General features: G+C 39.6%; 1 protein-coding gene across 1 annotated transcript in view; it reads left to right on the forward strand.

Annotated features, from left to right (window-relative positions):
- Nucleotides 1–27,476, forward strand: part of SNX24 (sorting nexin 24) — a 145,549-nt gene extending 118,073 nt beyond the window's left edge. The window contains exons 4-7 of the mRNA XM_038403586.2: nt 15,726–15,820; nt 17,766–17,798; nt 19,177–19,241; nt 26,481–27,476. Of these exons, the coding sequence (XP_038259514.1) occupies nt 15,726–15,820; nt 17,766–17,798; nt 19,177–19,241; nt 26,481–26,551 (264 nt within the window). The 3' untranslated portion in view covers nt 26,552–27,476. The remainder of the gene's footprint in view (nt 1–15,725; nt 15,821–17,765; nt 17,799–19,176; nt 19,242–26,480) is intronic.
- Nucleotides 27,477–27,699: the final 223 nt, after the last annotated feature.

Consider the following 27,699-nt stretch of genomic DNA (forward strand, 5'->3'; position numbering starts at 1 on the left):
GCATTGCTGAATTGTTGTCACTTTAATTAGATGTCACTTTCTAATGGGACAAGGAAAATGTTTTAAACATAAGAACTAATATAAACAAGAGCTAATTTAATGTGATCCAGTATATCTGGACAAATCTAAATGTTGTTAAAAGGCATTTCATGGTTACAGTTCTTTTCTACTGTGAAACTGTTTGTTTTCACCACGAAAACATTTTCACTTTATTCCTGTTATATCTCTGATTCATAAAAATTTGTATAAAGAGAAAAAAAACTTCTGTTTTCGCCAAAGTTGGTAGCTCCTACAGCTCTCCAAAGTTTAAAAACTCTATGGACTTTCCTTCTGTGAAAACAGTTTACATAAGGAGCTCCAGAAATCAGATTGCACAAAATACTATACAGAAGTATTGTCTGTTAAACTGTGATAAATTCCACTTTACAAAATAATAGAATTATTTGCTACTTTTGCTTAGCACAGACAGACAAATTTCTAAAGTAGCCTTTTCTGAATGCAACATATGTGTTAGTTTGCTTTTTGAAAGATGCCGAAAACTTGAAGTAAGCTCCAGAATTTTTAAAACTGGGTACGCTTATTTTCTTTCAGTGGATTCCCTAACACATTACAAATGATAATGAACAACGCAGACTCTGGATTCAACCAGATACTTTGTGCTGTGTGTGCTACCATTTTCCTGATAAGATGCAAATATTCATACACACCTATATGTTTTTTGTTAATTGAGTGATCCCTATTTTATCTCTGCACAAATGACACAACTAGTGAAGTTGTGGAGATTCAGGCTTGAAGTATATCCTCGGGACTGAGCATGTTAACCCCAAGTGCAGTGAATTCCCTACTCTTTCTGCATTCTCTTGTTCTGACTTGGTGTGGACACCTGCTACTTAATGTAATTAGTTTCAAAGGGAATGTCACATCATTTCTCAGAAGTTTACTCTGACCCAAAACCTCTAGTAAGGAAATATCAGGGAGACAAAACAAGAAAAATTACTGTGGAGTTGAATTGCATCTTTGCTGCAGTGCTTTGTGGTTAGCATAGTTCGGTCCCTATGTAAATGAGTGAATTAGATATTTCTGGGTCTTGTCATGTTTGTGTGTATATACATGAAGTTGTCAGTATTGTGGAGAGTAATCTCATTTTCTTAGAAGTTGTTGTTTATCATTTTTAACCTGCCACCTGACCCTCAAGGTCCACAACCACAAAATGGATATTGTGGAGTTAAGGCTGTGGAACATCTTCCTGATGAAGTAAAAACCCATCAGAGAGAACTGTCATTTCAGGGCCATTTTTAAACTATAGTCCAGTTGAATTCACACATTTTAACACATTAGTTTACTAATAATATTCACCATGCTACAATATTTATATTTCATCTAAATACAGCTGCACTGGCAGAGGAGCCTCTGTAAGACTGGGGGAGAGCTCCCTATTTCTGAGTGCAGGAAAGTGATTCTCCTGGATTTGGCTTCTCTCCATGCAAATAGTGGCAGCTGAATATGTATGATGGAGGGGTTATTACAGTTGCATATTAAAAAAGCTAGGAAATTACCTACCAAAATGTATTAAAGAACATTATTTATTCAAACTCTTGAAAGTTAGGAACGACCAGAATTAAGGTTTCTTCTACAACCTTAATTTGGTCCCTTTGTGCATATTCATTATGACAGTCTTTAGTTACATGATCACCCGCTGTTTTTTTCCACAGGCCCCTGCCTCATTCAATGAACACACAAGGAATCAGAATTCGGTTGCACAGACAACTATAAATCTGGTATTGTCCAGCCACACTGGAAGAAAGACAGGAGGCAATGGATGTGATTAAATCAGGCCACAACTTCATTCAGTTAAACTATCCAGCAATAAATTTTGCAGTGCAGGTCATCCTTTCCACACAATTCCCAACCTGGTCCCAGCCATCCCAGTCCTGGAATCCCATGCCCTCCCTTCATCTGAGGGCTATACAAGGAGGGGGGATCAGCTCGTGGCTGTACCAAATGTAGGAGCCCTGAACCCAACTTCCCCAGCTTCCTGAAGAAATGTTTTCCTCTAAATCCTATTTTATCCAATAACCATATCACTTCCTTTTTCTTTGAGTATGGGCCTCTGGACCATGGCCATGTTGGGATCCCTGGGCAACCTATTGTTGGCAGTTCTCTAGGACCCTGACCCTATCCCATTGGGATGATAGGGAGATCCAAGCTTCCCCTCCCCAGCAGCAGGAGAAAACATTTGAGGAGCAGGAGTCCAGGGTGGACAAAAAAGCCACAGCTCAAACCACCATCTTGTTCTCTTCTCCAGATGAGGCCTTGTTGCCTCTTCACTCCCCTTCAATAGCTGATGATTTTTGTGAAGTGAGTGGCAGACTCTCTACAGATATGCCTTGAGGAGATCAGAAAAACCCAATACAAACTACTGGACATTCTGAATGCTGCGACTCCATCTAGAGTTGCCCTCCTCATTAACAAGGCTCTACTGGAACCCACTAGAACCATCTGGCCAATCCCAGCTACAGTGACACCCACTTGTAAGAGGGCTGACAGAAAAATATTAAGTCCCCTCCAAGGATTCTAAATCCTCTTCTCCCACCCATGTCCCAATTCTCTAGTTGATATGGTGAACGAGCATGGCAAACAACACCATTATTAATCTACCCATACAACAGAGATCAAAAGTGCCTGAATCTCTTGGGAAGGAAGGTCTACTCATTGGGTACGCTGCAATTTCGTATTGCATATTACCAAGCTTTGATGGCAAAGTACAACTTTACCAACCAAATGAAATTTGGGTCATATATTGAGTACCTTACCCCAGATCAGAGAGAACAATTCCAAGCCACTGTTGCTGAAAGTTCCTGGCACAATCATCTTTACTGGAGGCACACAAGGCTGTAGACACTGCAACCAATTCCGTTTCTGCAGCAGTGGAATTGCATAGGGCTTCCTGGCTGCAATTGTCTGCCTTCCCCAGGGAAGTTCAAAATGTGGTTGAGGATCTCCCATTTGTTTGGGAAGTTGTTTGCAGAGTACACTGATGAGTCATCACGTACCCTTAAAGATTCCAGGGCTACAGTATGCTCATTAGGCAATTGTACTGCTGCAAACAAACAGAAGTTCAGCAGATCGCAAGCAGCTTAAAGATCCCACCCATTCCAATTTTCTGGATTCCAGACACCCATGGACCCCCCATCACCACCACCAGCAACCAGTACAGGTTCCAGAGAAACAGACTCTAACCCAACTGATGTGGCTCCATAACAGGCAATATCATCAAACGGACAGTTGAGGTTTTGAATTCCCACCCCTTATTAGCCTGCCAGCTTCAGTGTTTTGCCCACTTTACTCCATTTGGAAACCAACTCTCCCACTTCCAGCATGCCTGAGAGCATATTGCCTCAGACAAATTGATGGTGAAAGTTATATAATTGAGCTGCAACTTCCACTTTACCTCCCTTCCTCCTCCTCGTTCCTTTCCCTGTCCCTCTTCATCAACCCCTCTCACAAGCCCGTGCTGAGGCAGAAAGTAAAAACCCTTCTTCATTTAGGAGCAATAGAACTAATACCTGCTCAATGTTGGGGTAAGGGTTTCTATCCAAACTATTTCCTCGTCCCAAAGAAGAATGGAAGATGGAAACCATTTCTAGATCTAAGGTGCCTAAACAGATTTGTGATACCCCAGAAATTCAGATTGGTGATCCTAGCAGCTGTACTTCCTTCTCTAGATTCAGGGTATTGGTTTTCCGCCCTTGAACTCCAGGGTGAATACTTCCATATAGCGAAGTACCCGTCTCACAAAAGATTCCTCTAATTTGTGGTAGGCCAAGATTATTTCCAGTATTAAGTGCTCCCCTTCAACCTCTTCTCAGCTCCGAGAGTATTTTCAAAGGTTCTGTTGGAAGTGGCTTCCCACCTGGATCACCAGACTATAGTGGAATTCCCGTATATCAACGTACAAGAGTCGATACTCAAGGACAATGCTTTTTTGTTTTTGAACTTGGGCCTCCTGCTTGAACATAGAAAAATCCACAATAACACCCATTCAGAATATCCAATACATAGGAGCACTTAATCTGGATTCCCAGAGCATCTCTTCCCATGGACAGGTCCTAGACATTATTGAGCCTCATCAGAACAACTCAAGACAGCCCCCAGACCTCAGTCAGAAACTGCTTTTGACTTCTGGGTGTAATGGCCACTTGCACTTTCGTGACAGAGCATGTGAAGTTACACCTCCGCTGTTTCTGGGATGGCTCGGAACAGCTTACTCACCAAACAGGAACAGTTTAGAAAAGCAGGTGTTGGTTCCCCAGCGGGTGAAGCATTCCCTAGACTGGTGGAAGATTCATCGCAATGTAGGGGCAGATGTACCCTTCCTCTAGCCAGCACTGACAGTGACTGTAACCACAGATGCATCTTTCTTGGGCTTGGGGGCACACCTCAGCTCTTTAACAGCACTGCTTCCTGCTGCTACCTGCTCTGTCCAGGTAAACTTTCTCCTTCCTTCCTCTCTGCTACCAGTTGCACATAAAGCCCTTAAAGGGGCAATTACCCCTCTTTTTATGGCCAGGCGGACAAGGACCCGCATGCAGTTGCAGCAATCACATTTCCTAATTTTTGAATATTTGACTTTGCAACCTGAATAATGTTCTTTTAATGTAGTTTATTTGTATGTAACATGTATTTAGCTCTTTTAATCTTTCTTCATAAGACAGTATCTCTTATCCCTTATGTATCATTGTTGTTTTTCTTTAAATGCCCTCCAACATCTTTGATATTAAGGTGATCAGAACTGTACACACATTCTGCATATGGTCTCACCAGTGCCCTGGGGAGAGGTACTGTTACTGCACTGTTCCATAGTGGGAAGGTTCTGTGCAGCTGTTCAGCAAAAACTGCAGTTATTATTTTATTCTTTTGCCTCCATGCAATATTACAAATTTATACCTACTCTGTGTTTTTGTTTTTTTCTCACATTTCTTTTTTTTTAAAAGCCTGGTAAAACATTTGTTGTTTTCCCATCTAATACCTCACCCATGACTTTTCAAACATAATTACCTACTTCTTTTAACACCCTAGGATGCATATTTTCTGGATTCACTCATGCGTAAATATATATTGTTTTCTCATGTATTCCAGTACCTGCTTGTTGTCAGCAGCTGTATTGACAAGTTCTTAATTACTTCTTAATTGTACATTCTTTTGTTGTCAAAGGTTGACTTTTAAAACCATGTTCGCCGCTCAGGCAAAATCAGTCTTGATTTTGTCTTTCTTTATCATTAATAGCCTGCTTTCTCTACTACTTTTTCCCAGGATAATTTATAAAAGCCTTTATTAAAATTAACCATTTTGAATAGCATTAATTTATTCTCCTCTTTTGCTGCCTTTATCTTTTTTTCATTAGCTACTTACTTGATTCCATCAACTTCTTAATTTCTAGGAGAGATGTGTTTTAACCCTCTAATCTTTGAGCAGTCCCTCATGAAGCCATGTTGACTACTTTGTTCCTTTCAGTTTTATTTTTCAGAGGAACTGTCTGTTGCACCTTCCCTTTTCTACCTTTTCAGACTACTCTCATGTTCTTCTACACTCATAGATTTTAATATTACCTCTTGTCCGTGCTGTTTCCGTAAAATAATATTGTATATTTGATAACATGTGGAGTGTACTTGGACTACTAGTTGCATACACAGCCATTATGTAGTCACTAGCTAAACATAAAGTGGTGCCAAAAACCTGCTATTAAATCTCTACATAATACAGCTATTACTGTCACTTAACTTATTTGTTTGTGTATTTAGTCTAAGTAAATTAATTCATTTCAGTAAAGTGCTTTGAAACTAGAAAGTCTAGATAAGTGCCAAGTAATATTATTAAGTACCTCGTGGTCACTAGCATGGAGCTTTCAGCTTACCATTACTGTAGATCCAGCAATGGTCTTACCATTATTTGGGTTCTCTTCTTTCTGGTTCAGTTCTCCTTTGCATATCCTAAGAGGGTTTTTTTTTATTGATGTCAGGCCATATTTGTGACCCAGCAGGTAGTTTAAGTTCCCCAAGAGTATAGTAATCTGAGAGTCTGATAGTTGGTTCAGGAATGTTTCTACTATCCTACAGTCCTGGGAATCTGAGTCAGTTGCCCCCTGCAGTTTATTTTTCATTTTCAAAGTACAGCATATCACTGCTATGATAATTATCAGACTATCTCTCACTGGATTTGTAAATGCTTAAGGGCTTGTATCCTCCCTCTACTTTTGTTCCCCTTCTGTCCCTCCTTCATAGATTGCACCCATCACTCTTAACGTTCCATTTGTGAAAATCTGGTTAAATTTATGTCCACTAAGGTTGTGCTTTCCATTTAGCATCACTTCTTCTTCCTGCTGCATATTTTCTATATTTCTTGCATTTTCTATACACATTTAAGTGTTTCAGTGCCTCTTTTTGTACCTCTTTTTATTCTTATGCAATCACATTTTGCTGAAGAACATTTTTTGGGTGGAGGGGCATGTGCTTCTTAGTATGTTAATTATCTAGAGTGAAAATAACATTGACCCAGAACAGCATACAATAATATGCTTTATTGAAGAAATGAGTGAAATTCTTCACTCTGGAACCATGCTGGGTAAGAAGCAAGTGTTCTGATGTGATTAGCAGAAACGTATCTGCTATTGCTTTTGCAGGAAAAGAAAAGATCATTCTTAGAAACCAGGTTCTTTTGTGTAGTCTACTTCTTTTTAGTTTAATATGTTCTTTTGCTAACCTTTTTATCATTTTATGGGACTGTGTAAGCAGCTGCTAGAAAGCAGGTAAATAGAAGAATATAGACTCTAAAGCACTCTAAAAGCTTGTAGGTTTCAGTCCCAGTGGAGACTGACACTCCAGCCTACTTACTATAGCTAGGATGTATTGATTTTTTTCTCCCCCATTTTTAGCTGCACCACTGAATTAGGTATTGTGAGGCATCCTTCCTTGTGAAGAGAGGAAAAACTGTCATGAACTTTTTCACCCTAACAATAGGGCATCTCAGACTAAACTAGAAAGAAAGGAAAAAGCTTTAAGGACTCTTAGAAACTCTGCAACTTAGCTCTCCACACTGACTCTCCTAACTAAAAGATGTTCCACAGATCTTGAGAAACTAAGATAGATGATTGGAAGCAATAAATTTTTAAAACTGTTTTGTTAAAAAATAATCATCGAAAATAATGCATTCCTGTAGCACAGTCTTGGAAGGTTAGCAAACTGGTCTTGTCCAAGTTTTCAGCAAGATGTTCAGTTACTGTTATAATTGGCTGATGAGTAGGTTTGGACCTAACTAGAATGCCAGTGTTCGATTTCACAGTGTCCTCTGTGAAGATATGTCACCATTTATGCTGGCTTTAGTGACAATTTTCTAAAAAGGAAACTCGTGGGAAATCATTATGCTGTTTATATGTCTCCCTTGTTGGAGAGCTTTATCCTGTGATATTTTAGCACTGTTTTCCACTGCATGATGGCATCTAGCTAAGGTTAAGGCAGAACAAGTCCCTCTGCAGTTTTGTGACTATGTTTTACTTGCTGAAGGAGAAAAGATAACTGACAATTAAGTATTTGGGATGTCACTGAAAGAACATGTGCAACTAATCAATGACATCCTGAGGGAACATGATTTTATGAAGCTGATAAAGTAGAAAAATCTGGATTTTAGTATTACATAATAATGATTGTACCCTTTTGATAAAAAAGACAATTCTAATGATGTAAACACTAGTGTTTCCAGTGTTATATTTTTCAGGTGCATGCAGTAGCTTATTAAAATGTGGCAGGAATTGGTAAACAGCTTTTTAAAATGTGTGAAGAAAACATAGTACTCAACACAGATGGTATTGACCAATTTGAAAAGTATATTTCTGGAGTCACTTCCTAAATTATTTGCTTTCAGTAGGGTTAGGTGTTTTAATTCTCTTCTCATTTTGGAGAGAGAACATATATGCTGCTCTTGTTCCTTAAATCAGCTCGTTAAAACAGCACACGTTTGGAATTGGACTAGTTATAGTCTTGCTAAGTAGAGTTCAAATACATTGAAAATTCCAGACATTAATTTATAACCCTACTGTGATCTTTTCCTGTTTCATTGATATGTCTTGGAGTTTGTAACAGAAGTATTACATAGCTCACTGTGCTCCTATCTAAAATGTATAACCACATCCTGGACTGAAAAATGGGTTTATTTGTATGTGATTTATTGCTCATTTTAAATATAGTCAAGGAGAAGCACTTTTTCTTCTGCTTATCTGTTATGTAAAGATTTAAGAGAATATGGTTTGTAATATATGCATTCATAAATTTTATACTTTCTTATTTAGAAAGTTATTTAAAGAATACTTGTGGCACCTTAGAGACTAACAAATTTATTTGAGCATAAGCTTTCATGAGCTACAGCTCACTTCATCAGATGCATTTGGTGGAAAATACAGAGGGGAGATTGATATACACACACAGAGAACATGAAACAATGGGTTTTATCATACACACTGTAAGGAGAGTGATCACTTAAGATGAGCCATCACCAGCAGCAGGGGGGAGGGAGGAAAACCTTTCATGGTGACAAGCAAGGTACGCTATTCCCAGCAGTTAACAAGAACATCTGAGGAACAGTGGGGGGTGGGGTGGGGGGAGAAATAATATGGGGAAATAGTTTTACTTTGTTTAATGACTCATCCATCCCCAGTCTCTATTCAAGCCTAAGTTAATTGTATCCAGTTTGCAAATTAATTCCAATTCTGCAGTCTCTCGTTGCAGTCTGTTTTTGAAGTTTTTTTGTTGAAGAATAGCCAATCTCAGGTCTGTAATTGAGTGACCAGAGAGATTGAAGTGTTCTCCAATTGGTTTTTGAATGTTATAATTCTTGACGTCTGATTTGTGTCCATTTATTCTTTTACGTAGAGACTGTCCAGTTTGACCAATGTACATGGCAGAGGGGCATTGCTGGCACATGATGGCATATATCACATTGGTAGATGCGCAGGTGAACAAGCCTCTGATAGTGTGGCTGATGTGATTAGGCCCTATGATGGTGTCCCCTGAATAGATATGTGGGCAGAGTTGGCAACGGGCTTTGTTGCAAGGATAGGTTCCTGGGTTAGTGGTTGCTGGTGAGTATTTGCTACAGATTGGGGGGCTGTCTGTAAGCAAGGACTGGCCTGTCTCCCAAGATCTGTGAGAGTGATGGGTCGTCCTTCAGGATGGGATGTAGATCCTTGATGATGGGTTGGAGAGGTTTTAGTTGGGGGCTGAAGGTGATGGCTAGTGGCATTCTGTTATTTTCTTTGTTGGGCCTGTCCTGTAGTAGGTGACTTCTGGGTATTCTTCTGGCTCTGTCAATCTGTTTCTTCACTTCAGCAGGTGGGTATTGTAGTTGTAGGAATGCATGATAGAGATCTTGTAGGTGTTTGTCTCTGTCTGAGGGGTTGGAGCAAAGGCGGTTATATCGTAGAGCTTGGCTGTAGACAATGGATCGTGTGGTATGATCTGGATGAAAGCTAGAGGCATGTAGGTAGGAATAGCGATCAGTAGGTTTCCAATATAAGATAAAGAATGAGCTCTCAAAACTGGATACTCTCATAAAGAACCAACCTTCCACACAAACTTCCTCGTGGCTGGACTTTACAAAAACTAGACAAGCCATTTACAACACACACTTTGCTTCTCTACAAAAGAAAAAGGACACTAAGCTATCTAAACTACTACATGCCACAAGGGGCCACAACAGTGGTTCCCGTAACCCACCCAGCAATATTGTTAATCTATCAAACTATACTCTTAACCCAGCAGAAGAATCTGTCCTATCTCGGGGCCTCTCCTTTTGCCCCTCCACCCCCACAAACATGATACAGTTCTGTGGTGACCTAGAATCCTATTTTCGACGTCTCCGACTCAAGGAATATTTCCAACACACCTCTGACCAACATATTAACCCATAGAGACCGTCCTACCAACACTACAAAAAGAAGGATTCTGGGTGGACTCCTCCTGAAGGTCGAAACAACAGACTGGACTTCTACATAGAGTGCTTCCGCCGATGTGCACGAGCTGAAATTGTGGAAAAGCAGCATCACTTTCCCCATAACCTCAGCCATGCAGAACACAATGCCATCCACAGCCTCAGAAACAACTCTGACATCATAATCAAAAAGGCTGACAAAGGAGGTGCTGTCGTCATCATGAATAGGTCGGAGTATGAACAAGAGGCTACTAGGCAGCTCTCCAACACCACTTTCCACAAGCCATTACCCTTTGATCCCACTGAGAGTTACTAAAAGAAACTACAGCATTTGCTCAAGAAACTCCCTGAAAAAGCACAAGAACAAATCCGCACAGACACACCCCTAGAACCCCGACCTGGGGTATTCTATCTGCTACCCAAGATCCATAAACCTGAAAATCCTGGACGCCCCATCATCTCAGGCATTGGCACCCTGACAACAGGATTGTCTGGCTATGTAGACTCCCTCCTCAGGCCCTACATTACCAGCACTCCCAGCTATCTTCGAGACACCACCGACTTCCTGAGGAAACTACAATCCATTGGTGATCTTCCTAAAAACACGATCCTAGCCACTGGTTTCAGAGTAGCAGCCGTGTTAGTCTGTATTCGCAAAAAGAAAAGGAGTACTTGTGGCACCTTAGAGACTAACAAATTTATTAGAGCATAAGCTTTCGTGAGCTACAGCTCACTTCATTGGATGCATTTGGTGGAAAAAACAGAGGGGAGATTGATATACACACAGAGAGAACATGAAACAATGGGTTTATCATACACACTGTAAGGAGAGTGATCACTTAAGATAAGCCATCACCAGCAGCGGGGGGGTGAGGGAGGAAAACCTTTCATGGTGACAAGCAAGGTAGGCTATTTCCAGCAGTAAACAAGAATATCTGATCCTAGCCACTATGGATGTAGAAGCCCTCTACGCCAGCATTTCACACAAAGATGGACTACAAGCCGTCAGGAACAGTATCCCCGATAATGTCACAGCTAACCTGGTGGCTGAACTTTGTGACTTTGTCGTCACCCATAACTATTTCACATTTGGGGACAATGTATACCTTCAAATCAGCGGCACTGCGATGGGTACCCGCATGGCCCCACAGTATGCCAACATTTTTATGGCTGACTTAGAACAACGCTTCCTCAGCTCTCGTCCCCTAATGCCCCTGCTCTACTTGCGCTACATTGATGACATCTTCATCAGCTGGACCCATGGAAAAGAAGCCCTTGAGGAATTCCACCAGGATTTCAACAATTTCCATCCCACCATCAACCTCAGCCTGGACCAGTCCACACAAGAGACCCACTTCCTGGACACTACGGTGCTAATAAGCGATGGTCACATAAACACCACCCTATATCGGAAACCTACTGACCGCTATTCCTACCTACATGCCTCTAGCTTTCATCCAGATCATACCACTCGATCCATTGTCTACAGCCAAGCTCTACGATATAACCGCCTTTGCTCCAACCCCTCAGACAGAGACAAACACCTACAAGATCTCTATCATGCATTCCTACAACTACAATACGCACCTGCTGAAGTGAAGAAACAGATTGACAGAGCCAGAAGAATACCCAGAAGTCCCCTACTATAGGATAGGCCCAACAAAGAAAATAACAGAATGCCACTAGCCATCACCTTCAGCCCCCAACTAAAACCTCTCCAACGCATCATCAAGGATCTACAACTCATCCTGAAGGACGACCCATCACTCTCACAGATCTTGGGAGACAGGCCAGTCCTTGCTTACAGACAGCCCCCCAATCTGAAGCAAATACTCACCAGCAACCACACAACAGAACCACTAACCCAGGAACCTATCAAAAGCCTGTTGCCAACTCTGTCCACATATCTATTCAGGGGACACCATCATAGGGCCTAATCACATCAGCCACGCTATCAGAGGCTCGTTCACCTGCACATCTACCAATGTGATATATGCCATCATGCGCCAGCAATGCCCCTCTGCCATGTACATTGGTCAAACTGGACAGTCTCTACGTAAAAGAATAAATGGACACAAATCAGACGTCAAGAATTATAACATTCAAAAACCAATTGGAGAACATTTCAATCTCTCTGGTCACTCGATTACAGACCTGAGGGTGGCTATTCTTCGACAAATAAACTTTAAAAACAGACTCCAACGAGAGACTGCGGAATTGGAATTAATTTGCAAACTGGATACAATTAACTTTTAGGCTTGAATAGAGACTGGGGATGGATGAGTCATTACACAAAGTAAAACTATTTCCCCATGTTATTTCTCCCCCCCACCCCACCCCCCCACTGTTCCTCAGATGTTCTTGTTAACTGCTGGAAATAGCCTACCTGGCTTGTCACCATGAAAAGTTTTCCTCCCTCACCCCCCCGCTGCTGGTGATGGCTCATCTTAAGTGATCACTCTCCTTACAGTGTGTATGATAAAACCCATTGTTTTATGTTCTCTGTGTGTGTATATCAATCTCCCCTCTGTATTTTCCACCAAATGCATCCGATGAAGTGAGCTGTAGCTCACGAAAGCTTATGCTCTAATAAATTTGTTAGTCTCTAAGGTGCCACAAGTACTCCTTTTCTTTTTGCGAATACAGACTAACACCACTGCTACTCTGAAATCTAAAATTTATGATTGCGATGGTTGTTTCAGGTAAATGGAACTAGTTTTGATTGCAGCCCCTACTTATTTGATTAATTTTTTCAATTGCAAAACTAAAAGAAATACAGCAAAGATTAGAATTTTTACATATGTTGGTCAGTTGTCATCTGCGCTATCTTTCCCTGTTTTCAGTTTCTCTTGCAGCCCTTCCTTATACAGCATACAAATCAAAGGACCAGATTCTCTACTAGCCCAGTTCCACTGTAGTCAGTGAAGTTGGGCCAGCAGAAAATCAAAGGGCCAAATTCTCTACTAGCCCAGTTCCACCGGAAGTCAGTGAAGTTGGGCCAGCAGAAAATTTGATCCCAAATTAGGATTAATCCAGAATGTCATGATTTATTCCTTAATGTTTCTGGAAGTACTGTATGTAAAATATAGCTATGACTTTTTGGCATGCATTATCTGGAAAATGTACTGTCGTTCAATGAAACCATATCAAAATATTTTTATTTCATTGCTTCATGACAGTCTGACAAAACGCCACATCAAATCAAGTTGGGTTATGTCTGTCTTGCAGTTCTGCAGTTTCAGGTTTGCTGGTCATCGAAATAAAGGGCTTGAACAGGTGCTAAACTAATGGGGGTAAGATCCTGAAATGTCTAATGAAATAATGTTTATTGGAGCCTTGCAGTTAAACAAATTTAATGAAATCAGGGCGCTGTATATCTATTGTCCAGGCTTGGGTTGATTTGACTTGGAATGATAACTGAGTGAGCAGCAGCAACAACAAATAAGTTTGCTTCAATAACATGTTAGCATCATCAAAACAACTTCTCTTGTCAGTGACATGTCCTTCCCCTCACTGCCACCATCTCTTCTTTCTTCTAAGTTTACTGGCAGCTGACCTCACCAAGTCACGGAAATTGCTCTAACATGGTGTATGAAAAGCTCAAGAAGTGGAACTAAAGGATTGTGCATAAATTAGAGATGCCCTGAAGCAGCTCTTGCACACACGATTTTTGGTGCAAAATTGATTAATATTAGTAAATTGTTTTTGTTTGAGCAAATAGTGCACATTATTATGCAATTCACATGTCCTTTGAATATGCATCCCCCTCTACCCCTCCTCCCATGCATAACTTGAATGCAGAGCAAGATGAATATTACAGCACCATAGTGCTGATTTCACAAAATGTAAATGAAGAAGCAGTTAATGATGCATCCTCATTTAAAGGTGAACTGAAAGGCTTTGTACCAGCCAAGACTTGAGAACTTTGTTTCTTTTGTAAGAGGTGGTATCACAGTAAAACAGTTTGGGAGCTGCATTCTCTGATCGAGGGTTATTTTTATTAAACGTGTTGTTATGACATCAGCTCTTGCTGGAAAAATACAGAACCCTGAACTCAGGTCCTGAAAGAAGAATAAAAAAAAAGAACTGATGTGCAGATAGCTAATTTTAAAATGTATTTCTATTTTTAAATCTACCCATATTTTATGGTAATGTTTGTGAATCTTAACTAGGTTTTTTTGTTACACAAATAGTTGAGTTGCTCTTGCCCCACATGTACTACTGCACCACGTTAACCAAACTGAAGAAAAAAGCTTTTGTGATGTATAAGGTTAGATTACATACAATAGGAATGTTGTCTCATGAGCTTGTATAGTTTTCAGAGTAGCAGCCGTGTTAGTCTATATCCGCAAAAAAGAAAAGGAGGACTTGTGGCACCTTAGAGACTAATACATTTATTTGAGCATAAGCTTCCTTGAGCTACAGCTCACTTCATCGGATGCATCACGAAAGCTTATGCTCAAATAAATGTGTTCGTCTCTAAGGTGCCACAAGTCCTCCTGTTCTTTTTTGAGCTTGTATAGTATAATGCTCCCTCCTATTACCAACCCTTGCCTCTTGTTTTCTCATGCTGTCACAATGGTTCTGTTCTAACCCAGGGCCTAGTCTTGCAAGCACAGTATGCAGCTTTACTTGTGTGAGTAGTTTATTTTGATCAAACTTTACTCATGTGAGTATAGTTACTCATATGCATTGTTTGCTGGATTAGGCCTCTGAGCTGGAAAGCTCCTCAGCAGAGTGACTGTCTTTTATCTGTAAGTGCCGTACATAGGTATGACTTTTGTAGTAACAAGTGGAGATGTTCAGCGGTATGAGTGACAAGTGAATAGGGCCTTAATCCTCCAGAGAAACCATGGCATGTGTTTGTAAACTCTTTTATTTGTCTTGTGTGAGGAGTGGAGACTAGCTACTAACTGCCTCATACCAGTTACTATAAAACTGTGGAAGTCTATCGCATTTTTAAAAAATCAGCCTGTCTCTCATGGGGAATGGGTATTTAAAAATCCCATTTACCTGTTGTCCTTTTCTATTAAATCTATTCCTAATTAATTTACTAATTCACTCATAAAACTACAAATCATCTGTATGGTGAAAAATATTTGGGAAGGGGAATGGATTCCCAAACATTATGAATATGGAACAGGATGGCAGGTCTAGATAGTACCTCTTTCACCAGGCCTTTGTCATTCGTGACCACACTATAGATGTGACCAGTGCATTGTAAGCCGATCTGTCAAGCCAAACAAACAACTCACTTTGTTAACATTCCCTAAATCTTGCATTAATAACACTGAGTAAGCCCCTGAACACACAGGAGAGTTCCTTTTTCCTACTGCCATGATGGATGGGATACTTTCAAGTGCTGGAAATGAAGTAGCTGAGGTCATTAAGCATGTGCTGCTGTTGATTTTGATTTTTAAAGGGGACAATAAAATCAAAATTTTATTCTGAAATGAATGTACCAAAAATCAAATTTAAGATTCAAACTTATAGTAAGCCTTTTCTTGGGTAAATGTTTGTCACTGATACTGGCATGGGAAAGGGCAGTGCTGCAGCACCATAATCTGATATAATCTCAAAATTTAGTAACACGGATTGTGGTATTGGAAGATGTTTACTTTACTAAACTTGCATGATTAGAAAAGAATTGGAGTAATTGTGGTTTGCTTATTAAAAGTTATTGTTAGAGGATAAATTAAAAAAATGAGAAAAGAACTGAATGATATTGTGTATTTTCTGTATTACAGACTATCATTTTAGAAAATGAAGATCTCCCCAAAATATTTCTAGACTTCCTGAATGTTCGGCATGTCCCTTCTCTGCCAAAGGCAGAAAGTTATGGGTAAGAACTCATTAACTTAACTCATTAAAACAACTCCAAAAAACAGAAAAACAAGGCGCAGCTGATTCTCCTCTCGCGCTGTATTAGTTCTCTGACAACTTAACACCGTTGATTTAAAATGGACTTGCTGTTAACTTACACCACTATAACTAAAAGGAGCATTAGTTTCATTGTGGGTGTATTTGCGTAGCTATAAAAAGTTGGTAAAATAAAATACATCCTGTACAAAGACAAAAGGGTGACATTTATTGTATATCCATTGAAAGCAAAGCAGAAACAGGCTTAGATGAAAAAAAGATAGAAAAAATGGGATTTTCTAACAGATCTTTGAAACACCTACCAAAATATTTTTTAAAAGAAATCCACAAGATTTTCAGTCTGTGACGTGTGTGTGGGGAGGGAGGGTTGGAATCTGCTTTTACTTATATGGGGGCAAATTGTAACCAGTGACCCTCACTGCATGGCTTTCCCCATCTCCACGTGGAAATGGGGATCAGCCATCTCCATGGTGTCCATACTTCCCTTCCAGAAAAGGGTTTAGGGTTGGTTTGGATGAAGGAGGCATGAAGATGCACATTATTCTCCCTTAAGCATACCAGAGATTTCCAGAATAATATAGTCAAATTATATTAGATTCTGCTGTACTTTCCACTCTTAGGGTGCGATTCTCTGCTGTGCCTCTAAGAGGTGCAACACAAAACTCATAGCCTTGGGGAAGGAGGTGGGTAAAGAGGTTAAAAACCTTGTTTGTGCCATCCCTATCCCGAGCCTACCCGCAGGCAGCACAGTCCCTGAAGTAATTTAAACAGCCCTTCTTTGGCTGCCCTACAGGTTGTATCACTGCCTGGAATCCCCACAGTATTGTGTGCTGTGGCCCTGCCACTGACCCACCCTCCTGCCCCAACCCTTTCTCTAGCATGCCAGAGCTTGTGAGATGGTCCTAGGAAAGTGGCCTTATAACTATCTTCCACAGTTCCTCTGCACCAGGGAACCCTTCCCAAGCAGATCTGGGGGTTTTGGAGCCTCTTTATTCTGCTACAGCCCTTTTACCTGGTGTAAAGTGGCTGGAACGGGGGTAAGGATCTCACTCCCAAAGTCTGACTGGGGTCAAGGAAGTTGCCTGCAGAGCTGTGCTATCGGTCAGTGGGGCCAGAGCCACAGCAGACCAGAACTACTGTGGAGGCAAAGGGATCTTGGACAGGGTTTGTGGGTAAGGTCCTTGCTTTCTTCCACGCTGTAGTAAACACTACCCCCACCTCAGCAGAAGAATGCAAAGGAAACTGTCAGGGCAGCCTCACAGCCTTTTGTATTCCATGACATGGGTGTTTTCAAAAAGACTTCGATCTGGGTCATGATTTTTCACAATACCTGGTAACTGTAGTTCCAAACTGTGAGCTTGGGAAATCATTGTTCACGTTCAGTACATACGGAATCTCTTTAAGATATGTAGGGATTACTTATCATACACTTGATATTTGTTTGAAAATGCTCATATAACAGCAAACATATGTCACTTATAGCTAGTGTAATGTTATCAGTTATGCTGCTGTCAATATTAATATGAAACATAAATGTGCTAACTTTATTATCCCCCCAAAAATGTAAATATGCCAGCTTTGGTGATTTAGGGAGAAGCTACTTGACACTCTTCTCTTGTAGTTAATGATGTCAACCAGAATCTCTCAGTGGAATTGTACCCCATCACTTCTATATATTTCTGAATGTAAATCTATTCCAGTGAAATATATATTGTCACTTACAAGCTGTGATCACAATAAAATCATGAGAGTTCTTCCATATTAATTGCATTGCATTACATAGCCACTGACCAGAAAAAGGGTCCTTCCTTTTGTAGCTGCTATTAACAGCTTTCTTTGTATATGGAGTTGTATGTTAATGTTGCTATAAGAAAGCATAATCTAATTTGTCTGCATTTTTGTTTTAGTTCTTTTGATGAAACAGAATCTGAAGAATCAAGGTGAGCAACTCACAATTACAGCTAGCATTTCTAGACAACTAAATTTGGTGTAAGTGAATAAAAGCCATGCTTCCTTTGACAGTCTACTAATATATAAAACAAGGACACTGCAAGGTTTCAGAGTAGCAGCCGTGTTAGTCTGTATTCGCAAAAAGAAAAGGAGTACCCGTGGCACCTTAGAGACTAACAAATTTATTAGAGCATAAGCCTTCGCGAGCCACAGCTCACCTCATCGGACGCACGAAGTAATTATATATACACACACACACACACACACACACACACACACACACACGTAAAGGGCATTCTACGTTTGTTCCAGCAATTGACGAAATTGCAATAGCTTGGCATTAAATTTTGGGTGACTTTATTAAACACTGCATCTGGTTTCATAAGCTGGACCAGATCTGTTTGTAGTATGAATTGCACATCTCTCTCTTAAATTTATATTTTGGAATTTCTTACAGAAACTTAAAGGGACACCTTCAGCTTTACTCTCTCAGTGAACATTTTTACCCCATGCTGGGTGTTGTTTGTAACAGGACTATAATTGAAAAAAAACTGAGATTGTTACCAGGCTTTTGACAGAACTTTGCATACATTCAGTTTCACTGGATACAGTCAGTCAGTTAGTTGCTCCTGTTGTTTGCATGGGTCTTTCACATGGGAAGAGATGAACATTTAATAAAAACTAAAACCAGGAAAATATGATTGTAAAATCTGAAACCTTGGCAAGGGCATTCGGATATAGCACCTGAAATTACTTCTCTCATTTAAAAAGGAAAAAACCTACTCCTGTTCTGGCCCCTTTACTCTACGTAAAAGAGTCAGCAGTGTGAAGGGGCCTTAGCAGCCTTGCTACTGGCCGGGGAGGGTTCCCTTGACATAGCTATTGTTGGCAGCAGCCATAAGGCTGCCTCCCAATTGTACACTCGGAAGCCTTGGCATAGGGGTGTGCTGGGGTAGTGTCTGGGGCAGGAGTATTGTAAAAATTCCAAGTAGTTCTTTGGTCCGTTGGGCAGCCCAGGAGGCTAACCTAATGTAGAAGTTGCTCCATGGTAGTCTAAATATTCTTACGTACCACAGAACAGCCCAGAATCAGGAGGGCTCAATGTGGCTTAAAGCCATCATCACCACTGCCATCACCACAGTGGAGTGTGACCTCTTCACCTCAAATTTCAAGCTGTCATTTTAAGTATCATAAGCAATAGTGAGCTTTGCTCCCAGAAAATTTTCTCCTTTCCATGGCATTTGGGCATATAAACGTACTGACGTTATTCCTGAGCAGCTTGGGTCACCTCACTTTATCAAAGGTAGTTTGTAGTATATCCTGTTTACCATCCCTTGATGCTGACATTCCTGTTCTTGACCTTTCCAGCAAACTGTCCCACCAGCCTGTACTGCTGTTCCTAAGGGATCCATATGTCTTGCCTACAGCCAACGGTAATCAAAGTTGTCATCTGTTAACAGCACTTTACTGATCTGACCCTGCACCGCATAAACCACATTATTATTAATACAGGCCTTGCCGAGTGATACTGGTCCAAATTCTACTATCTGTCAATAAACCAGTAGTTCTTATATAAAGCCCTTTAAAATCCTAATTGGGGCAGATGATTTATACGAAGATATAATTTTTTTTCTCTCAGTTGTTCTCCTAACCAAATCTACTGTAGATTCAAATCATAAAAAGATCTAAAATACTGCTTCTCTTTTTTTGTTGACTGTGTGGGTTCTTTTGCCTGCAGGGTTTGATCTAAAGGTACAGTCCTTTTTAAGAGCTTTTTCCCTAAACACCAGTCAAGCTGCTGTGAGCATGTTTGTATTTCCACTTGGATTATTGTCATTTCTTCTCATTTCTAAACTGTAGGGTAGTTTGTTTTTTTTTAAAGATTGTATGTTTTGAGTGTACTAGATGTGTTCAGAGGATATTTACATTACCCTTGATCGGTTAATATGTATTTCAAAAGAACATTTGGAAGAGGTAGTTGTAATCCACCATCTCTTTTACTCTTCTCCCCTCCCCTTTGTAAAAATAATTCAAGGATTTTTTCTTTGTGTTTTCTTCTCAGAGATTATAGTGTTGGCACATATTGCACAGTATTCCTACATTGTTCATTTGAATTGATAGATCTTTTGCCTTTTCCACACTTTTGTACAAGAAAATGTACTTTTGGGTATATGTAAATTTCAGTATGAGAATTTTCCACTTAAACTGTAAATTAGGATTTTCCCATGAGAAAAAAAAATTAACAAATTGCTCTAATTTATTTATTAAGCTCTGTTTGCCTGAATGTAGGCTGCTAACAAAAATGAAGCAGATAGCTTTGGAAATAAGATGACACTGTGGAGGTTTCCCCACATGGCTCTTCAAATCCCCCAGGTGTTCAAAACATGCATTAAGAAATCATAAGATTGTCTTAAATCAGGAAATTTAAAATAATAACAATAAAGGTTGGGTTCTTTGTATTTGCCTTTGGTTTCTCAACCTTTGGAGTGCACTTCCTTCACATTTTCAAGATTTTTTTCCAAAACCATGAGAGCTAAAAAGTTTTTTTTTTTTTAAGCTGAGATTCTCAAGAAGGCACATGAATCCAGGAGCTGGGACTCTAAACATCAAATATTGTGACATTCATGATAAAATCATAGGAACTAGAATGCTATGTACATGATTCCTATCTTATACTACACCTCCAGTTTCAGGCCTGAATTCCTGCAGAGCAGAGTGCAATTACTGAAGCTTTCATTCTTTGAGTTTACTAAATAAAGTATGTAGCAAGTATAGTATACCAATAAACATCAAGGGTGAAATCCTGCTGCCCATTAAAGTCAATGGAAGTTTTGCCATTGAATTTAAGAGATCCAAGATTCCACCCCAAAACTGGAGAAGAATTTTGCAGACGCTAAAAACTAATTCTGCCTTTTTCATTTTATTCTGGAGGAGTGGAATGGCTAAACCAACACTCAACAGTGTTTTTTTTTTTTCCCCACAAACTATAATTAGGCTTTGCAGATTTTGATTTTGATTTTTTGATCATTTCAACACGTATCAATGTAGATTTTAAGGTTTTTTTGGGGAGGGGTTAGATTTTTCTCTTTTTAAATTTTCGCCAATTGTGGGAAATTTGGCTGGGGTCAGACAATAATTATTTAATGATACTAGACAGTGAGATGAAAATAGTTAAAACTTTATAATGGTTAAAACACAAATTGTCAACATCACATGTCAAAATATACAAAATAAATATCCTTGAATCAAACTCTAATAAGTTTTCAAACAGCACTTCTCTTACTTTGCCTTTTGGTTTCAGTTACTATCTGGAAATATTTTTCATTGGTTTCTCTGTGTGTACAGTGAAATCAGTATTTTCCAACATTTATTGATAAAAATCAAATGCTTCCAAGCCTAACTATACTGCACCGTTTCCATTTTATCGACATACTTGTATAAGATTAGCTTATTTTGACTTTGGGGCCAAGTAAGAAGTCTAGGAAGTAAAGTAATCAGATCCTCATTTTTTTGCACTTCATTTCCTCAAAGATTTGTTTAAAAGTCATTCTGGATAACTGGATAAGCAACTTGAAAGTTAAGCTTTTTTAAAAAAAATAAAAAATAAAAAAAAAGTTCTGAATCTTATTAAATTTCATGCAAAATCTTGAGAGACAAAGAATGAAAATTGTATACAATTGTCTTAAAATATTTAATATTGGGAATTTAATATTGAATTTAAGTGGTGATTTCTTTTGAAATGTGTTCTAATGCGTGAGATGTGTTGAGATTTAGTTAATGGCGTTCAGAACAAAGAACTCTTCAGGGCTTCACCAACGCTTTTTTTGGCCTTGAAACATAGATCTTAGGTTTTCATACAGCAGGTAAAAAAAAAAAAGTCAATGCAACAAGTTTTTATTTATACTAATTGTTCAGCAGCCCTTAGCTGCTTCCAGTTCACCTCTCAGAACAATTTTTGATTTATCATACTATGAATCAGCATAATGTGGAACATGATTTTTATTCAAAAAATCTGTAAGAGTCTATTTTCTCCATCCTGTTTTAGAAATTACAAGCTCAGTATTATGATATCCTGGTTTGTCCTGTCCTCCCTACCTTCCCTGGCTCCGTGTGGCTTCTGGAAGGCATGTCCAGCTCCTAAGTGCAGGGCTGGCCAGGGGGGTCTCCATGCACTGCCACTGAACCCTGCCCTGAGTGCCGACCAATGGGACCAGTTCCCGGCCAATGGGAGCTGCGGGGGTGGTACCTGCAGACAGGGGCAGCGGGCAGAGCCATCTGGACACACCTCTGCCTAAGAGCTGGACATGCCCGTTGTTTCCGGGAGCCGTCCAAGGTAAGCGCCACCTGGAACCTGCACCCCTCATCCCCTCCTGCACCCCAACCCGCTGTCCCAGCCCTGAGCCCCCTCCTGAAGCCCAACTCCCTCTGAGCCCGCACCCCCTCCTTCTCCCCAAACTGCTGCTCCAGGCTCAGCCTGAAGCCTCCTCCCACACTCTTAACTCCTCGGCCCCATCCCCAGAGCCCACACCCCAACCCTCTGCCCCAGCCCAGTGAAAGTAAGTGAGGGAGAGCCAGAGATGGAGGGAAGGGGGATGGAGTGAGTGGGGGTGGGGCCTCATGGAGGGCAGGGCAAGGGTTTGTGCTATTAGACAGTTGGCAACCTTAACTTCACCGTTTACTCACCACTCATGAACATTTGACTCCATTTTAGTTAGACTCAGTTTCTACAGACTGTCTTTTCTATAAATGGGATTTATTTTTGCAAACTAGCCAAACTCACCTGGAAAATCCTGTTATAATTTTTGGAGGTACCTAAAATTTCTATGAAGGGGAGCTATCATATCTCTGTTGCCAAAAAGAAACCTTTACCACGTGAATTGCTTGTTTGTTTGTTTTTTAAAAAATAAGGCTCTCAAGAGCTTTAAACTTTAATAACTTACTAGTTATTAAGGTTTGAAGCTACTAGTGTGACTTTCAGCTTTCTTGGTTTCAGCTTGATCTTTGACTTTTCAAAAATCACACTTTTATACACGTGCCAAGAGGCACAATTAGTAAACACTGTGAATTGCCCAAAGGGGCTCATAGCTCTATAAACTGGTGGGAGACTCTAAAGTAATGAAATCTAAAGCGATATCCCCCATATTTACAAAGATTTTTATAAATCTTAGTACTCTCACTGACAACAGTCAGCCCTCTCCTCATCATAAATGAATGTTAAATGACATGCATTCATTTTTTTCCCCCTTGAATAAACCACAACTCTTAAACTCTTTCAGAATCAGAAGTGATTTGGACTACATGGGGGGAAAAAACCCTGCAGCAGTGAGTCTCGAGACGGACTTGGGCTTCTGAGATCTGCACTATGGCCCTAAAAATAGTAGTGTAGATGTTCCCACTTGAGTTAGAAGATGGACTCTGAAACCTGGTAAAAGGGTGGGTCTAAGAACCTGAGCAGGAATGTCTACACTGCTATTTTTAGCACTGTAGTGCAAGCCTGAGTCTGTAGACCTTGTCTCTGAAGGTACATCTACAGTACATGCTTCTTTTGGGAGCATGTAGTGTATATATGCACACAGCCCACCTAGCATGGGTATAAATAGCAGAGTAGCTGGTGAGGCACAGCTTAGGTGAGTAAAGACATGACCCAAATGTTAGCGTACATACCCTACATGGCTCTCCTAACCCATGTCTCCCTGTCTACACTGCTATTTTTAGCAGTGTAGTGTCCCGCTTACCTCCCTGCTCTTGGAGTCTTTCTTCACCACAGGAAAAGTTTCCAGTAGGGGGAAAAGGCTCTGGCGGGGGGAGGCAACGGGGAAAGGCTTGAGCAGCTCCCTGCTGCCAGAGCCCTTCCACACCGCAGGGCAAAAAACCAGCAGAGGGGAAACGCTCTGGCAGGAGGATTCCCCTGCTCCTCCCCCTGCCAGAACCTTTCTTTGCTCCAGTGAGAGGCTCTTGGCAGCAAGGAGCTGCTGAAGCTTCTCCTTGATGCTTCCTGGCTGCTGGAGTCTTTCACTGACGTGTAACTACACACTACACAGTATGGACACAGCTTGCTTTTCACGGCGGCATGTAGCTACACATAGACTACACACCACCAACTCTGGTATGTAGTGTACATGTAGCCTGAGACTCACTGCTATGGGATTTTTTTTGTTTTTTTTGTTTTTGCAATGTAGTCGTATCTTCAGACCTCAATCCTGCAAACACGTGCATATGTTTCAATAAGCATGTGGGTAATCCTACTGACTGCATTGAGTCAGGAGCTTCTCACATGCTTAAAGTTAAGCATTTGTGTAACCATTTGCAGGATTGGTGCTTTAATTGGCAAAAATCATCCCTGAGGAGCTGCATATTCTGAACCGCACCAGGAACGGTTGATTGCTTCTTTGTAGATGTTTCTTACTTCTCTGGAAGAGGGAGGAAGTCATCCTCAGTTCCTCCACTTTTGCTTCCATTTCTCTCATTCATGAAAAGGAACCCTGAGAAAGCAAGGTGCTTTATATTGTCCAAACTCCCTAATTGATTTGAATTTGAAGATTCTTGCAGAATGTTGGCTTGTAAACCAGAGAACAATCTCCTGTGTCTTAACCAACAGTAAAAATATTAAATTGGCACTTTTTATATACTTAACTTTATAGCACATAATGACATAGTTCTATGTTGAACTCAACTCTATATCAGCACTGGATTTTAATGTTGTTAGGGAGATTTTCAAAATTGCCTAATGAATTTAGGATCACAAGTCTTGACTTTCAGACTCCGAATCATTATTGCATAAAGCATGTAACATTGGTTTAACTCTCTGAACATATTCTTCATATAAGATGGGTTCTCTTCTTTTAATTAAAAAAGTGCAAAATATCTATTACCCAAAAAGTTGAAAGGGGTTTTAAAAGGACCAGAATCTAAACTACTAGCCTAATATACCAAATTGCTAAAGTTCCTATTGAATAATAGACCTAAACTTCCTATATCTTCATGGAAAATTGGTCTAACGGTGAATGATGTCTAAAGCCAAGCATTTTCAAAAGTGTCTGTGGGATTGTTTCAATATGTTTACATACTAGAGTTAAAATGATATGGTAGATGCTTTATTCAACAAAGCCTCAAAGTGAGTCTGACACTGTAAAATGGTATCATTTTATAAAATCAATAACAATTTCCCCATATGTACTGTATATCATGTATATAATAGAACTAGCAGAAAAACAGGTTTCTGAAACCTCAGTGTTTGATTTAGAGTGAAACCACTGGATCACGTTTACCATGTGTATTCTCATACTGCTGATAACAATATTGTGGAATTATTGTAGAAAAGTGATTTGAGTGTGCAGAGCTTTCAGGACTTGTAGAATCATTACTGGCCTCAAAATGGCAGAGTGATTTGTAATAATGCTTTATCCACCATCAGAAATCAGGAGAATCACCCATATGCTGCTTATTGAAAAGGTCTCTGATAGTTATACATTCACCTAAAAATATCCTTGAGTCTATTGGTCAAATCTCTAACATCAATTATGATATATAATCAAATTAATTTATTAGTAATTTACAATGCTGGTACTCAGAGGTTTGTAATGCATTATTTGCAAAAACATCCTAATCTATTTGATGGCCCTAAAGTTATTAATGGGCACAATCCAATTCCCATTAAAGTCAACTATCATCTTTCCACTGATTTTAATGGAGTTGAATCTGGCCCTACATGCATATCTGTAGGCTGGTGGCTGAAGGAGAAACTTACTTTGGAAGTGTGAAACATCAAAGAAATAATCTGTGGATGTTTATTCAGCTGTATCTTCTGAGTTTAACCCACCTCTTAGTTTGCTGGCACTGCAAGTTTGAAACTCAATTTTAAGCAATAATGTAAGATGGAGTGAGAAATTCTGACTCTTTCTGTCAAGGGAGTAAAGACAGTCACTCTATTTTAGACAGGTAGGAGTTAATACATTTGGAGAATATTTTTCTTTTAGTAACACATAGCCTTCCTGCCTCTGTGTGGGTCTATTACTTTCTTTCATCAGGTAATCTGTTTCAATTTTATTTACTACGGTAAATTTAACATGAAAAAAATGGTGCTTGTTTCCTTTGCATTTGCACTGAAAATATTGTGTGTATGGGTTGTTCCCCTTCAAATTTGACAGGATCACTTTTTGTAAGGAACTTGCCCTTTTATGTTGAATAGCCAGTCTACAATCTCACTGCTCTTGAGAAGCTTTTATGATGGCACAGGCACCTTCAAGTCCACTTGGACTAAACGTTGCTATAAACCACAATGGAAAAACTGCTGTAACGTATTCCCAGTAGCAATCTTGGAATTCCTTCAAGTATATTGAGATTTTGTTAGAAATTGAATTGCCAGTGTAATCCATCTTCCTTGTGAGAAAAGATTCAGATAAAGAGCTGGAGTCTAGCAGCATTAAGTATTAGAACATCCCTTTAAATCAATAAGCTACAAATCTGGCAGCCCATTTATGCAATGCCCTATGCTATACTAAAGTGGCTTTAGTGCTGAAACAGCATTACTAATAGTACATTCCCAACAGGGATAAACACTATAGTGATGCAATATCCTAAATTATACTACTCCTTACCTTGTTAAATTCCACAAAAGCATTTATATGGTATTGACATACATAAGAAAGCAGTTTTTCTTTTCTGTTTTTCAGATGACTTTCCAAATGTAGTTATTGAAGGAGTCCTCCATGGGATATTTTATCCTCATCTACTGCCCAGGTAGAAGTGGTGCATGGATAGAAGAAATTAAAGCAAGTCTTGAAAAGAAAATTGACATAAACAAAATTCTGTGGCATGATAGCAATTCTAAGAGGCGGAAGTCACCAACTTAATTTAATTCCATACATTATAGCTTTTAAAATCAGTGTCACTACAGTTTGTGCTTTTAAAAAAAATAGATAAGCTGAAGACCTTTGTTTCCATATTTAAACTAATGTATATACATACTCTAATATTTAATACTAAAGAATGACAGTCATACACTGAATTACACTAATCTTTGAAAAGAATTAAAAGCTTTACTAATATTGCTTGGGTTTTTTTATTACAAATTACACTAATTCTTTTTTTACATCAGGATAGTCCCAGTGCATTAACCATTGCTGGCAATGAATGCATTGAAAGTGCTGGCACTGAAGACAGTATGAGAGAGACTACAAAGTAATTTTAAAAAATGAAGTTGCTTAACTGGAAATTAAATGCAACTTAAAGTATTGCATTAGTATTCAAAAGGTAAATATTTCAAATCTACACCTTAATATTTGGGTAGAACAGTGTCAAGTTCTGTGTGATAGGGAGTTTCCACCTTCTGCAATGTAGCTTTGTTTCAGGATATTGGTTATAGAGAACTTGTATGGCATTCTAACCACCTGGAAGTTTGGCATAACATTTATGGTAACAACCTCATTCAGTTGTTACTTCTAGTGTGTGTTTAATTTCCAAGCCAATTTACACTCTGTGTTTAATCTCTTATATTTTGTGACCACAGTTTACACCACTTTTTGGTTAGATCAAGGAAGGATATAATTTACTAGTAAAATAACTAAAAATTATGTGTTCAGATAAACTTGAAATTTGTTATGTCCATTACTGGATATTACACTGTAAAATAAACTACTAGAACATGCACACAGGAGCATATGAACTGTGAATGTATCATTTGTATTCATTTCTAGTCTAACAGGATACACTTCAAAGCTTCTTACTACAGCTATTTCTCCCACATCTTCCCCCCTCCCCACAAACACTAGAAGAGTAAGAAAATGTTTAACCTCGTTAGCAGCAATTTTCAGCACCATCCCCTTGATGTGTTAAGTTTATACAGAAATATGTCTTGAACATCACATTATTCAGTTCTGCTGTATTGCTGCT

This window comes from Dermochelys coriacea, chromosome 5 (genome assembly GCF_009764565.3).
Source record: "Dermochelys coriacea isolate rDerCor1 chromosome 5, rDerCor1.pri.v4, whole genome shotgun sequence".
Lineage (NCBI taxonomy): Eukaryota > Metazoa > Chordata > Testudines > Dermochelyidae > Dermochelys > Dermochelys coriacea.